We start from the raw sequence: 14,516 nt of genomic DNA, 5'->3' as shown, positions 1-14,516 counted from the left end.
GAGATGTGTTTACTAGTGAACTTTAGAGGAGCTGGTAGAGTGATTTTGTTAACAGCATGGCTAGCTGTTTTCCCTGTGTTTCCTGTTTTTGTGCTAAGCTAAGTTAGCTGGCTGCTAAAAGTAACTTCAGAGAGTGCATATCTAATACAGTACATCCATGGTACATATCAATCATCTTATCTGACTCTTGGCAAAAAAAAAAGAGAATTACCACAAAATCAATTCAAAATGTCTTACTTTACCTTAAACATAAGTCACTGAAGTGAAATGTAAACAAATATCCGTAAATATAAAAACAATTTATTGCTGAAAACATACATGGTGTATCAAAAACAACCATAGTCATGACAGATATGGAAGAAACCTAACAATTTCTTTCCAATGATTTATAGTTTTATGTACACTTTGTTGTAGGTTTGAAATCAAAAACATAAATTATGTCATTTCCACATTGAAGCTCAGTTTTTTTTAATATATATTTTATTATTTCATAAAATATATGACAAGTCTGCACAAGCATTAAAAATACATTAATCTTTCCAAGTGACCCCATAGAAACACTCAAGCTTTGTTTTTCTTATAATAAATCCACAATTTGGCTAAAAGCTGCTTTATCTTGTACCTAAAATGTATCAAACTATATGATCCCTGGTATACATACTGTATTTCACACCATATACATATATAAACAAAGGTTTAATACTGTGCAAACTGCAACTGCTAATAATCCCTTAGGGCTAGCAGAAGGTCAATTCTGCATGTCTGTGTGTACTTGTATTTTACATAGTCCAAATGTACAATGAAAGTACGATTAGCACCTTTCTGCATACAAATGACACAATTTGTGTATGAAATGAAAGTATTGTGAATGAGTTTTACTTTCTCACCTCAAAAGCCCGAGCACACACAGAATATTCAATAGCAATCCCCTTTGATAAATAATATCATACAAGTTATTACACTTTGGGAGCCAGCTTCCCAACATTTTCTCTGTGATTACTGCATATTCACCACTCAAACTCCTGCATTTCTTTGCTGAATGCATTTTTGATAAATAGAGAAATTAAGACCAATGGTACAAATGCACTCAATAGGATTTTGGGACATCTAATATTCCTACATACCTGGAAGAATAGGTTGAGTTCAAAGAGACAGACCCATGGTGTGTACTATGGTACAGTGTCCATGGTAACATGAAAGAAAGGCCAACCTCCCTTTGGGCCTAGTGAGACATCGTCTTCTTCCTCCCGACCAAGAAAGTCATCCTTCCTGGACAGCCCTGTGGGGTCTTACCACTTCCCAGGGATGGGTGTGCCACACTCGTACCAACCTACGTAAGTAACATGTGACTTCCCTCCAATCTCTCCAAAGTTGACAGGTTCCTGTCTCATCGCTCTATAAAACCCTGGTGCAAGGACACAGAAGAGGGATAAGAGTCTATATAATGAAGATTTAATATGATCTGTTAATGGTTATAGCTAACCAAAATACCTGGCCTGCTTGGTAGCTGGTCAGCAAACATCTGGGTGCCGGTCCGTCCATCCAGAAAGGAGTCTACAAACTGACAATGGTCCTCACCGTGCCCCGTCTGATCTCCAATGTTGTAAAACTTCCCTACATGGAATACAGAGAAAGCTATGAAAAAAATCCATCTTCAATCTGAGTGTTCATATTGACACAAAATTGAACTGGTCAGAAAATGTTTATCCTGAGTTTTATTCTCAGGACACATAAATAGTGCTAGGTGACTAGGACTCTTCTAAATGTTTAAGTGGTCAGTGTTTTGTCTCCTGATGTTGTGGGTCGATTTTAAAGCGTTATTGACAGGAACAGGTCATAAACAAGTCTAAAATGTCATAGTATGTCATGAAAATGACATAGTATGTGATAAGAATGTCGTAAAAAATGTGATAGTAGTATGCCAAAAAAATTCATAAAAATTACGCAGGACATTACAAAGAAACAAAATGTCATAGTATAGTATCTCATGAAAATATCATGTCATAAAATGTCAAAATATAGCCATACAAATGCCATAAAAAGTCATAAAATAGTCATATGTATAGTATGTCATGAGAATGTCCTAGAAAATGTCATAATATACTATGCCAAAGAAATGTCATTAAAATGTGGCAGGACAGTAGGACATGACATGACGATGTTCTCATTATAATGAGAACGTTGTGAAAAAATGTCATAGTATAGTATGCCAAAACAATTCATAAAAATTACGCAGGACATTACAAAGTAACAAAAGGTCATAGTATAGTATCTCATGAAAATAGTAATGCCATAGTATGCCATAAAAAGTCATAAAACTGTCATAGTATAGTATGCCATAAAAATGTCATAGTATGTCATGAAAATATAATATAATGTAATATGTAATATAAAATATAAATGTCATGAAGATTTCATTCAAATGTCATGAAAATGTCATAGCATGTCATGAAAGTGTCATAGTATGTGATGAGAATGTGGTAAAAAATGTCATAGTATAGTTTGCCATACAAATGCCATAAAAAACGTTGTAATATAGTATGCCAAAACAATGTCATAAAAATGTCATAGTACAGTACCTCATGAAAAAGTCATTAAAATGTCATAAAAAGTCACAGTATAGTATGTCATAAAAAGGTCTTAAAAAGTCACAGTATAGTATGTCATAAAAAGGTCATAAAATGTCATAGTATAGTTTGCCATAACAAATGCCATAAAAACATCATAGTATAGTATGTCATTATGATGTCATAAAAAGTCCTCACAATTTCATAAAATGTTGTAGTGTAATATGTCATGAAAATGTCATGAAAATGTAAAAGTAAAGTGTGTCATGAAAATGCCATAAAAAGTCAAAAAATGTCATAGTATAGTCTGTCTTTAAAAGTCATAAAATGTCATAGTATAGTATGTCATTAAGATGTCATGAATGTCAGTATCATAAAAAATGTCATAAAAATGTCATAAAAGGTCGTAGCATACTATATCATAAAATGTCGCAAAAATGTCATAGTAAAGTAGGTCATGAAAATACTACAGTATAGTATGCCATAAAAATTTCCTAAAAATGCAATAGTATAATATAACATAAAACGTTAGTTTAATATGCCTTAAAAAGTCATAGTAGCCTATACTATGTTATAATTGTTTATGTTAGTAGTAATGTCATAATATACTGTAATTTTTCATACGTTTGTGAAATGGTCACGTTACTTAATCTATTGATTGTGTACAGGTCACGTTAATGTCGTTATTTTGGTTTGTTGATTACAAATGTTGAAGTAATGTGTTTCAATGGGAAGCCTATTTCGTGATCACAGAAGGATTACGCTAGCGAGTAGTATTGAAAAGCCAACAATCCACGCAGGGAGGTTGGTAAACGTCTCAAACAACACAGGACTTTCACCCCGGAGACCAGGGATCGTGTCCCACGTGTTGCGCTTCCTTTCCCAGTACTGTTTTTCATAACCACAACTGTCCCGTTGTTGTGGCCGGTGTGTGGTGTTTCATTTCCCCGTTGTTGTGTCCCCCAGAGACCGCAAATCATCTCCCGGCGCAAGTTGTTGTCACCGTCCCTGCTTGTGGCGTTTCATTTCCCCAGTGTCGCATCCCCCAGAGCAGCCCAGTGTCATGGCAGTTTGTGAAATGGCCACGTTTGAAAATCGTGACATGTACACGTAATAAACGAGAAAATGAGAAAATCGTGACATGTACACGAATCAATACATCAAAATAACGTGACCATTTCACAAACTAGCGTGAGACCGGGTTGAAAAAGTCATATTGTAGTACGTCATAAATATGTTATAAAATGTCATAATATATTATTCCATAACAAATGTAATAAAACAATCATAGTACAGTATGCCATAAAAATGTCATAAAAAGTCAAACTTTCATAAAACCTTACATATTATATCATAAACATGTCACGTTATACATGTTTTCTAAGATATTGGTTGTAGTTTCAGTTCATATTTACTACTTGTTTTATTGGTCCCAGTTTCATTTGGCATAGTATTTACAGTAAATTCCAACAGGCTGGGCTAGTAGAGTATTTCCCTCTTAGTGTTGTCATGCATCACTTATGTTTGGCCTTTTATTTATTTATTAATACACTGTGTTAAAAACATTGTTTTTAATTTAGTGGCTTGGTGGCTAATGTCCTCTTGGAATATGTGTTGCTACTGTTGTGACAATGTATTTTTCTTGTATAATCTGGGGATTCAAGGTCTTCAAACTTAACCCTATTAAGATAACATAACTGCAAATGTATTAACGGACAGGCAGTTAATCCTGAACCACACGACCATTTGGGGGGTTTTAGCAAACCCCTATAAAATAAATCAAGAACTGCATGTTCCTCTCTGTTTGAGGCCAATTTTAAACCCTTATAATAATGCAAAGTACTGTATGCGCTGTTATCCAACTAAAACAAGTTCCCACAGAGCTGACATTATGGAGATGCAATGTGTTTGAAAGAGATTTATAATTTGCTGATGGCCCCTGGGTTCCCTAAGCAGCAGTTTAGTTCACTAATATTTCCGTATATAATTACCATTCAGAGAGTCACTCAGGTAAATCTTGTATCTCAAGGAGTTGCAGAGCTGAATGCCGACAAATTTCCGGTACCAAGTTCTCTTCACATACTGCTTTCCATTGCATTCAGAGTAGTCATCGGATTTAAACGGAAACTGAGTCCAGATGGCATCTTTGCCTGTGCAAAAGGAAAAGGCTTTTGTTTTTGCGTTTGTTATCTGTATAAATAGGAAGCAAAAACCAATGAAGGTTAAACAAAAAAACTTAATTTTGCTGGAACACACTATAAGACAATATTCACCTGAAACATGTTCGCTCACTCGTGGATCCGCTACATGAGAGAAAGTTGCAATGAATAACGTCATCAAAACAACTTAGAATAAACAGAGTCATAAGACATCTTTAGACATTACGCTAGACCCAGACTTGTATCAGTGCCCAGTTGGCATGGTATTTACAGTAAACTCCAACAGGCTGGGCTTAAGTACAGCATTCCCCTCTTAGTGTTGTTATTGTGAGTTTAAAAACACAGCATTTGAACAACCAAGGGCTGCACTTCAACTGCTTTACAAGTAAAGCGCATTTAGTTTTGTTAAGAGTTCTCCAGTCCAGGTGGATGATAGGCCTCCGTTAGAAAAGAGCCTCGGAGGACATCTGGTGAGCTAACAACATCCTTGAGTCTTAATCAATCAGACCCCAGTGCCATGTTGAAATCATTATGCTAACAACTGCTTAATGGCCCACATTCTGAGATTCAAAGCAATGCTAATCACTGCCTAATGATTAGCAACGTACATACAGTGGCATAAACATGCAACTAATAAGTGTCTTCTGTCAGATCAAACACATAAGGGTTTATCAAGAATTTCATCTATATGACTTTATTTGATTATATGTTTTGTAAAACTTGCCTGATTCTGTGCTAAAAGACACAGGATCACTGGAGGGTCCTGTTCCCAGCTCATTCTTTGGTGTTACTGTGAATTCATAACTGAAATAAAATAGAAGAAAAGAGAATAAAAGGCATGATCTACACTTTGAGGAGTTTTCAACCTAAATTCCTCCCAACCTCCAGAACTGGGATGCATAATATTTGTATGCCTTTGACAACTAAGAATGGCTCGCACACACGCACGCCCACACACGCCCACACACACACACACACACACACACACACACACACACACACACACACACACACACACACACACACACACACACACACACACACACACACACACACTTGATGGTTATTCCATCTGCTGCATTCAGATGTCCTGGCAATAGTTGGGCCAGCAAACCCAGCCTAGGGGAGGGTTCTGGTGAGTTTTGAGACTCCAGATGCTGAGATCTAATTAAAAACTCACTGAACCTCTCCACCCAGATTTCCTCAGCTTCGGCCAATTTGTATTTGCAAAACAAAACATAATTTACCATAAGAAGTACTAGTCAACCTGAACATACCTTTAAAAGCAGCACACTAATAGACCTTTTTCACGGCAGACATGTTTTGACATGTCATAGTAGGAAAAGCACAGGTGGTTTTGTTATGTTTTTTTGTATTCAAAATTATTAATGATGGCTGCATTTCACTTAGGAGAGGCCCTGGTATTGTGCACGCTGACTCATTGAAATAACTTGCTGAGACACTTGATGGAATCGAGCCATCGTTAAGGTTATCATTTCAGCTGTGCTTTTCCTGCTATGACAAAATGTCTGCTGTGAAAAAGGTCCATAGCCTTCCAGTGCCATTTAAAACTCTTTTTTTAAAGAGATCTACAATGAACCTTACTAATTTAATCAGCCAGCAGTTCAAGCATACAGTATTTGTTAAAGGTGCCCAATGGAGGTTTCTTGTAAACAAACAAAAGTACTGTGTACATTCAGTGTTACTACCCAACAGATTGTGTATATTCTTGAGTTCTAACACTGCTTCTAAAACTGCTTCATTGGGGCATGTAGCATCTCATAATTTATTAACTGTGCGTAATGTAATAACTCTGCATAACTTAAATGTAATAAAAGCTCATAATGTAATAGCCATCACATAATGTAAGAAACCCTTGTTTTCCTAAAGCATAGGAACCCTTCTAGTCCACTATGCACAAAACTGTTATTACATTATGCCTCCAGGGTTTTCCTACAGTATGTGCTGATTATTACATTATGAGCTTTTATCACATTTTTCCCAGTTATTGCATTATGAGTTGCTATGGGGTGCACTGGTAGCTCGCCTGGTAGAGTGCATGGATCAAGGCTGAGTCCTTACCATAGTGACCCTGGTTTGATTCAAGCCTGGCCCCTTTGCTGTGTGTCAACTCCTCTCTCTCACCCCCCTTTCCTGTCTCTCTCTAAGCCATTACTATACAATAATGCAGAGATGCTTGGGAAAAAAGAAAGGCAAACTGTCTGTCTGACGTAATATAGTCTGAGTCATATACCTGCTCTCTGGTTTAAGATTCTCCACGGCTGTGTGTGTCTGATTGGTCGTCAGTATGGACACCTCCTCTCCATTTGGTCCTTTAGTGGTGGATACAACTTCATACTCTAATGAAAGGAGCACAAATATCAGTGTGCTTTTGATAACACAGATTTTACATTTCAACTGTGAACAGATCCAAATCACACAACCTCATAAATTTGTAACCAGTTAAACATGAGAGTTCAACATGATGAGCTATTTTAATGAGAGAGATGTGAGAACAGGATATGAGGTTTAGGGTTAAGATGTGAAAGGCCTCTCAAGCATCCAAACATGATTCACCTGTTACCTCTGAATAATAATGATATGTAGGGTTTGTATGTTAGCTTCACTAATGGGTAAAAGACTGACTGAAGTCTCTGATGTGTGTGGGTCTTTCATCCCCAGTGTTGTCCCCTTTTCTTAAATTTCAGCTAATTTTATTAGTATTCATCGTACCTCTGGTTTCGTTGTCAGATTTCTGCCAGTCAAGAATGACAAAAGACGGGCAGCCCTCCACAGTAACCACAGTAAGGTTGGAGGGAGGTACACGGGGAGGAGCAGTTACATTCTGATCACTTCCCTCCTCGTCAGGGAAGTAAGTGAGGGAGGAGGTGATGGAGCACGGCTCATCTGGCTTCTTATCGGTCTTGTAGATCACATGGGGAGCTGTAGACGTGCACAATAAAAATGGCAGGTATTAATTTATGCACAGAGTGAGCGAGCTGATGATTTCAGTGATGAAGCGTTTAAAACTGCAGTGGAGATGTAAAACAGCCATTAAGAAGTCTTACCCACAAAGCGCTTCTTGCCCATGACGTCTACCTCTGACGCAGGCAAGGGCCGAAATATGGAGGAGTTTTCATTTATGTCAAAACGGGTTGCTGAATAGCGAAAAAGAAGAAAGGAGATACACACATATCAAACATTAGTTTGATGTGCCAGCAGTCCCTGGAAGCTCTCTCTGTCCTCATTTTTTACAGCTCTGGGACAGGCCAACGACCGGCCAGCCCAGCACCTGCTTTGGCCTCTTAATGTTCCTTTCATTCTTCCTACCTTACTGCAAGCTGCATCACCAATATCTCTTATTATCAAGTGCATCATGGACTCAAATTCACAAAACATTTTCAATCACATTTTCTTACATTTGTGGAGGTAGGCAATTTGAATTTTGAACATTTACGGAACTACTCATTTGCCTTCAGGTAGGAAAGCAGTTGTGACTATGAGTCATGCATTTCCTCCTAAGATACATCATAGTTGGGTTACTCGTACTGTTTACTGCCGGGGCAGAGGTGGTTGTCTGCTGCTGTCTGCGCTCTTGCTTGGGCTTGGCTGTGACTGGAGGGAATGGCTTCAAGATGGACTCCTTTTCTCCTTGTTTTAGGTCCATGGGTTTATCTGAGGACAGGGAGCAGTAAGAGGAGGAGAATAGATCAGTTCTTCACCCTCATCATCTGACTCATAGTCATACACAGTTGTGATCCATCTGCTCTGGCCATCCTCACTGAAAAACTCAGTGGCCTTTTCCTGGCTGCTGAAAGATCAGAGATTGCTTGTTGAGTAATATCTCTTGTGCTTTTTAAAGAGGAAAAAGGTCCGCCAGGATACATCTGCTGAGACCAAAGATGCCCAGATGGTCAGAAGCATAACCATACACACACACACTTTGTGCACATAACTACACTAATGTGAGGACAGAGGGATCAGTGTGAAAGTCCAGAAAAAAGCCAAGAAAGCCTTAGCATTGCAGCCGAGACTTACTTGGCCTTGTGGAAAAATGTGAACTGGAACTAAAGCTGAATAAATCAGATTCATGTGGGAGTGATAAACAAACAAGAGTGCTTTCACGCTAGCAAGGCTATAAACATGGAGTATAGCTTAATAAGGCAACAAAACAACATGTAAAACTCAGTATGGACAGGTTTCAGGGTTGAAAGGGAAAATAAGTGATGCTCATTAAGTGATCATGTCAAAAGAAGTCAAGTCAATAAAATAAGCTTATTTTGTTTCAAGTTCACTTTCAATATAGTGAGTAGGGAATGTTTGTTTTTTCTATAACCCTCCAAAACGATTGGGAAGAACGGCATGACCCTCCTTACCAATTTATTGATGCCTTCTGTTCTGATTTGCGATTGGAAAAGAAATACAGATAGCCATATGTTTTATATATCCATGATGTACCCGACTAACCTTTGGCTTCTCGTATTTTAAATCACACTCAACTGTTATGGTGGCCATTTTTGTAGATTTACTCACTAACATTGTTGTGGAAACACAATAAGTATGTACCTAAATGTACACTTCCTGCATTATAGCATTACTTCAAATAAAGTTACTCCTCTATTGAACTTGTATTCACATGAAATAAAGCAATAACACATTGAGATTATTCAACAAAGCACACTGGGTAGGCCTAATGACAAATTCAATATGTGAACTGGTTGCCATGGACTCATCACTAGGCTTCCTCAGTAATTGTATATTTTAGCATAGGCAAGGCTGCCAAAGCTGAACATTATCCAAAACTCCATTTGTCAGACGAGCGTCAATTTGGGAGCTTGCATGCTACCACTATTTCCTTCTCAAATGACTTGAAAAGGCTGTCGTTTGCACAATTTCACAAATAATCACCGGGACCAAAAATATATTTGAGTCAGGTGTGGCTGCAGCCTGGAGACCTCCCGGCTGGTGCTATCCGCTACAAGCTCGCGTCTGGTCCGCTATGTTTTTGTGCGTTGGTATTTTTGATGTTATTTAACTAAACAGTATGGCAAACACGCTAATGAATAAAATGATTTTTTAGCAGATGTCTTAGTTACAACACGATGTAACTAGCAAAGCAGTTTTGTGTTTATGTTTGGGAAATCACATTGTCTCTACAAAGCTACAAATTTGACCCATCTGCTAGCGATGGGGGGCCGAGGCTGAAAGAGTTACATGGAAAAATATGCACTAAACAAGCCACTTTGAAATTTGCTGTTTTCATTAATACAAAATGGGTCACCCTCCCCCCTAGACTAAAAAAGTGGGATATCCACCCCTCAAGAAACACTAAAGAATACATGTGACCCTCCCCTATTTTCCTCCCGTGGTCCATTCCATAAATACCAAACGGTCCCAGTGGGCTGTGCAAGACAGCAAGCTGTTGTGTGTGTAGGATACAGGACAAGGGTGCAGCAGTGTTTAGTGGTCAGTGCAGCCATCACTGTTGCCCTCACCGTGGTCACTAGGTTTTCCCACCAGGTTGGGTCTCTTGTTGACAGGAATAGAGGGACGCAGGACTGCAGGGACTTGAGGGAAACAAGAGTCCATTTCAGATTAAGAATCACATTGAAACAGGACAGGTGGTCGGCAGTAAAAAAGAGATAAAAATCTGAAAACAAGTGTTGTTGGTTATTTTAATAGTGCAATAATGATTAAAGAATGCCAAGTTTATAGATTCAAATTCATTTAGTAGGGCAAAATACTGTGTGCTAAAAAACTGAGTGTACAAACACAGACATAATATACAAGCAACAATAAAGCACATAAAAGCCAAGCAGATTGCATGTGAAATGCTGAAATGTCACTTTGTGATGTGCTGCCACAGAGCACCACCATGGTCTTTGTCTAATGAAAACCATGTTAGTGTTTAAAAATCTTGAGACTATAAAGCAGGGTTTTAACCATTCACCCAAAACTCCCCAAAAGAATAACTGAGGAATTTAAAAACCCATAGTGAATCCTAAACAGGCAAGTAGGTAGCAGGTCCAACAACTTTTTTCTATGACTTTCCGACCGTAGGGATTTTGCAGTTCCTAGAATATAACGTTCCTAGAACCCTTTTTTCTCGTTTTCCGACTAGACCAATTTGGGGATTATTAAGTTCCTCTGGCCACAGTTCATGTAACTCTTTTAGCTCCTACTTCAGGTCAGGGTCTTTTCCCTTTTCCGAATTGTGATCTAGTCACGCCCCCACAGCGCGCCATCTGTAAAATCCATGCCGTCTTTGTTAGCAAAACATACTTGAATTCCTTGACTACGTGAATTACTAAGAGAGTGGACGGAATGCTGAAATCTGAAAAGTGGACTGACAAGGTAGTGCAGACCTGTGCTGCGGGCCTTGTTTACCACTGAGAGGGTGCAGAGGGACCAGGAAGGATCCACAAGAAACATTAACATTTCCGTCAAATTTTCCAGTGAGCTATTGCAAATGGGAGTTTGTTTGTGGTGCTAAAGCCAAGTGATGGCGCTATAAAGACCGTCACTTCTTTACTCCTCCTACCAGTTCCTATATGGCCACTTGGCATGTGCAAATGCAAATGACAAAACCGGTTTTGGGGGAGTGTAGTTTGTAGAACTGTTTAGAAATGGACTGTTCCTATAACTACGTTACTGTAACTACTTGATCGGAAAGAGGCTATTGGCTCCCTTCTGTAAAAAATCTTTGAATGTGATGCTGTTTGACCACCTAATTTTCCACCACATTCCTGCACCATGGAGAAAAATAAAGATCAAGCTGAGCTATGAGATGAAGACTTTAGTTTCATTCTAAACTGCTTTAATGAATGCAAGAAATTAATTAGCTTCAGTGAACTGGGTTAATAATTCCAAGGAAGAGCAAGGCTTTGTAATGAAAACACCTTAGCTATAAACTGCCAATCTCAGATATTTTAACATTAGGGTTGTAAAATGATTTAATGTTGTTAAACAAGCTTTTTGCACATTATCTTTGTTTTTGTTGTTGTAATTCATGCTGGGATTCATAAAGTATCTACCTATCCATCCAGAGGTAGTGTAGTTTCATATCCGAGTTGCGTCTCTTAGAGCTGACCTTACAGATTCTGCATTAATCAGTGGTCTCCTGCTTCTCCAAAAAAAAAGTTAAGGCTATCAAGACAAACTAAAACAACATCTTCCTACAAGTCTCACTGATTAACACTGAGAATACATTCAAGAAGGGCCTCTTACTCACATATGGTCTAACTAAAAGCTAATGGCAAACATATGTTCTTACAGAAAAGCAGCAACTATGGTGATGCAGTTATTTAAATACCAGTCTCAAGATATATAAATACAAAAGACTGGGGTACATAAAAGCAAAGGACTGCCAGTTTAAAAAAGTGACGTCATGGTCAACTAGATAGGAAATGAGAACAGGGCCTACGTGATGTAATGTGATAAGATTTTCTACCACCTATAGACCGATGTCAACAATATGTCTACAATGCATATAATACAATCTGGTTGCCGTTCTACAGTTTCTACAGCGGGTGTGTTTGGTTTGAAGTTGCACAATACACCCCTCAAACAGCAAGCTGAGTCTCTAAAGGCCTCTGACACAGTTTGTTGATGTAAAACAGCAGTAGTGGTGTGAGCGCTGGTTTCTGTCAGAGAACTTCATCTTCAAAAATGTGAAAATAGATGCAATCAAAACACAGAGATTTACGTTAAGTCCAGAAATATATTCCCACTGAAATACATACCAGTGTCTCACATCACTGGGGTTTGTTGATTTTGCAACACATACTCTGGACACTGTCCATTACACACCTGCAGTCCACTAAGCTGAGCTTGGAAACAAATTCCAATGTGAATGCCAATGTGAAACTGAGCTCTATAAAACTGTCAAGGACATGCCCTAATTCACGGCCCAATCAAACACTGTACCAGCTGTTTTATACTATGTCAGTTGTAGAGTGTTGTGTAGTATAAAAAGCAATAACGATAATATGTACAGTTGCGTTACATTTACTTCATGGGGCCAGAAAAGTGAACTACGTGTAGGTTATGTCTTTTTAGAAAAGGTACAAACAGTCATTAGGAGCTTTGTGCGTGGATATGTGCGCAGGGTGGCAAGCATAAAGACTATTTGTTTCTGTAGAGTTACTTCCAGTGAGCCATGTGACTCCCTGAAGACCTCTGAAACTTTCAAGGTTTCCAGAAATAACACGCACCAGCTGTGACATGGGACTGAAGCACAACCTCTCTTCACAACTCCAAACAACAAGGAGTGAGCGGGTGTCACTGTTAATACATGTGGTCCAGACATGGTTTGTATTACTACTTGAGATAGATTCAATAACTTTAATTAACTGAGCCTGACTGGCAGAATGGAAACAATGTGATTAACCAAATAATAAGGGCAAACCACATTCACCTTTCACAACAAGCAGGCTTAAGCCATTCTCAAACTGATTCAAACCATTTTTCTGATTACAGGTCTATATGTGCGATAGACTAAAGAATGTGGAGAGGACAGTTATATGCCAAAAATAGAATTATATATGGCTTCAGTCTCAGTCATGTAAGCTACTGGGACTATTGGACAACACAGACCACAACCAAACACAAAACATCATACCAACAGCCAAGACAAGAATTGTGACAAAAGCACTCTGTGGGATGGGACATAGCAGGGCCTCTTAGGTTAGTGAGTGAGGAGTGCTTAAAGGTGATTATCTTGGTTTGTCTTTACCAGGTTTCTCTCTGGACCACACCACAGGTTTAGGAAGAGCATTGCCCCTATGATGCACCCCATCGGCTGTTGGAGGGAGAAAAAGGTTTGTTATAAATATTTAAAAAAATGTTGTCACTGTGACAAACAAATCCCAAATACAAGGAAAGTCAGAAAGAAAAGATTCCGTCTTTCTTTCAGACAATTTTCTTGTCTCAGATCAGTAAGAAATGAAGCTGGAGACTTGTTTGTGTCTTTAACCTGATTTCACAGATGTTCTGGACATATAAATGGAATTGCAATGACTTTAAAACATAAATTCTATCCTTAGACAGTTCTCACTCTATTCTTCTATACCCCTTTGGGGAGTGTGCGGGTGTGTTTGAGAGAGGAAGAAATACAGAGAAAGAAAGAAAAAGAGACTGTCTGCACAGTGCTTGGCTTGGCATGGTTGGTGTAAAATGTGGTGGGCCCTGGCCAGCGCTGTGGCCAGACTTCCCATCCGGCCAGCAAGAAGGACCGTGAATCATGTTAACGATCTTGACCCCACTGCTGCTCATGGTAAAACTGTGAAATACACACCGAGCACATGTGAAAGAGCGTGGAGAACATATAGACTGTAAGAGGAGGTGTAGCTGAAGATTGAGCGGGAGAAGGAGAATAGCCCAAGTTTCCAAATGTATATTATATGGATTTGAACACAGATCATGTGCTAAATCAAGTGCAATGCGTTTTGTTTTCCTTCTTCTGTAGATACACAGCTGCAGAGGAGAGCGTGAGATAGTGCTGACAGGTAAAGATAACCTGAGGTAGCCACTTGGAAAGAGGGAATAAGAAGAAGGGAAGTGAGTTATCCATTACCCCCAGGTGTGCTGGAGCTGTGAGAGGAGGTGAATGTCTTGGATGGAGAAACTGGTCTGCCACTATTACGAGTAGAATGTGGAGGAACCCTGGTCCGGGTCAGCGTGGTGTTTCTTCTTGCTAGAGGGACTGAAGAGCTAATAGGAGAACGAGGAACTTCAGCAATGGATGGTCTAAGGATGCCAGTACCTAGATGAGCAGAAAGGCAATTTGGGA

The 14,516-nt window shown here is 38.9% G+C and overlaps 1 protein-coding gene across 8 annotated transcripts in view; it reads right to left on the bottom strand.

The window, feature by feature from the left end:
• Nucleotides 1–283: 283 nt before the first annotated feature.
• Nucleotides 284–14,516, bottom strand: part of abi3bpa (ABI family, member 3 (NESH) binding protein a) — a 33,900-nt gene continuing 19,667 nt past the window's right edge. For 4 of the 8 annotated variants that reach the window (XM_032529747.1, XM_032529749.1, XM_032529750.1 and 1 more), the window contains 12 exons: nucleotides 14,301–14,489; nucleotides 13,461–13,526; nucleotides 10,222–10,293; nucleotides 8,276–8,401; nucleotides 7,795–7,884; nucleotides 7,460–7,669; nucleotides 6,981–7,086; nucleotides 5,451–5,530; nucleotides 4,841–4,870; nucleotides 4,559–4,717; nucleotides 1,492–1,614; nucleotides 284–1,405 (listed from right to left, as the gene is read on the bottom strand). In XM_032529747.1, coding sequence (XP_032385638.1) covers nucleotides 1,290–1,405; nucleotides 1,492–1,614; nucleotides 4,559–4,717; nucleotides 4,841–4,870; nucleotides 5,451–5,530; nucleotides 6,981–7,086; nucleotides 7,460–7,669; nucleotides 7,795–7,884; nucleotides 8,276–8,401; nucleotides 10,222–10,293; nucleotides 13,461–13,526; nucleotides 14,301–14,489 — 1,367 coding nt within the window. In that variant the 3' untranslated portion in view covers nucleotides 284–1,289. The remainder of the gene's footprint in view (nucleotides 1,406–1,491; nucleotides 1,615–4,558; nucleotides 4,718–4,840; nucleotides 4,871–5,450; nucleotides 5,531–6,980; nucleotides 7,087–7,459; nucleotides 7,670–7,794; nucleotides 7,885–8,275; nucleotides 8,402–10,221; nucleotides 10,294–13,460; nucleotides 13,527–14,300; nucleotides 14,490–14,516) is intronic. The other 4 variants (XM_032529753.1, XM_032529755.1, XM_032529748.1 and 1 more) reach the window with 3 other exon arrangements.

The sequence above is a fragment of the Etheostoma spectabile genome, chromosome 11 (assembly GCF_008692095.1).
Source record: "Etheostoma spectabile isolate EspeVRDwgs_2016 chromosome 11, UIUC_Espe_1.0, whole genome shotgun sequence".
Taxonomy (NCBI): Eukaryota; Metazoa; Chordata; class Actinopteri; order Perciformes; family Percidae; genus Etheostoma; species Etheostoma spectabile.
This window is presented reverse-complemented; position numbering and strand designations above follow the sequence as displayed.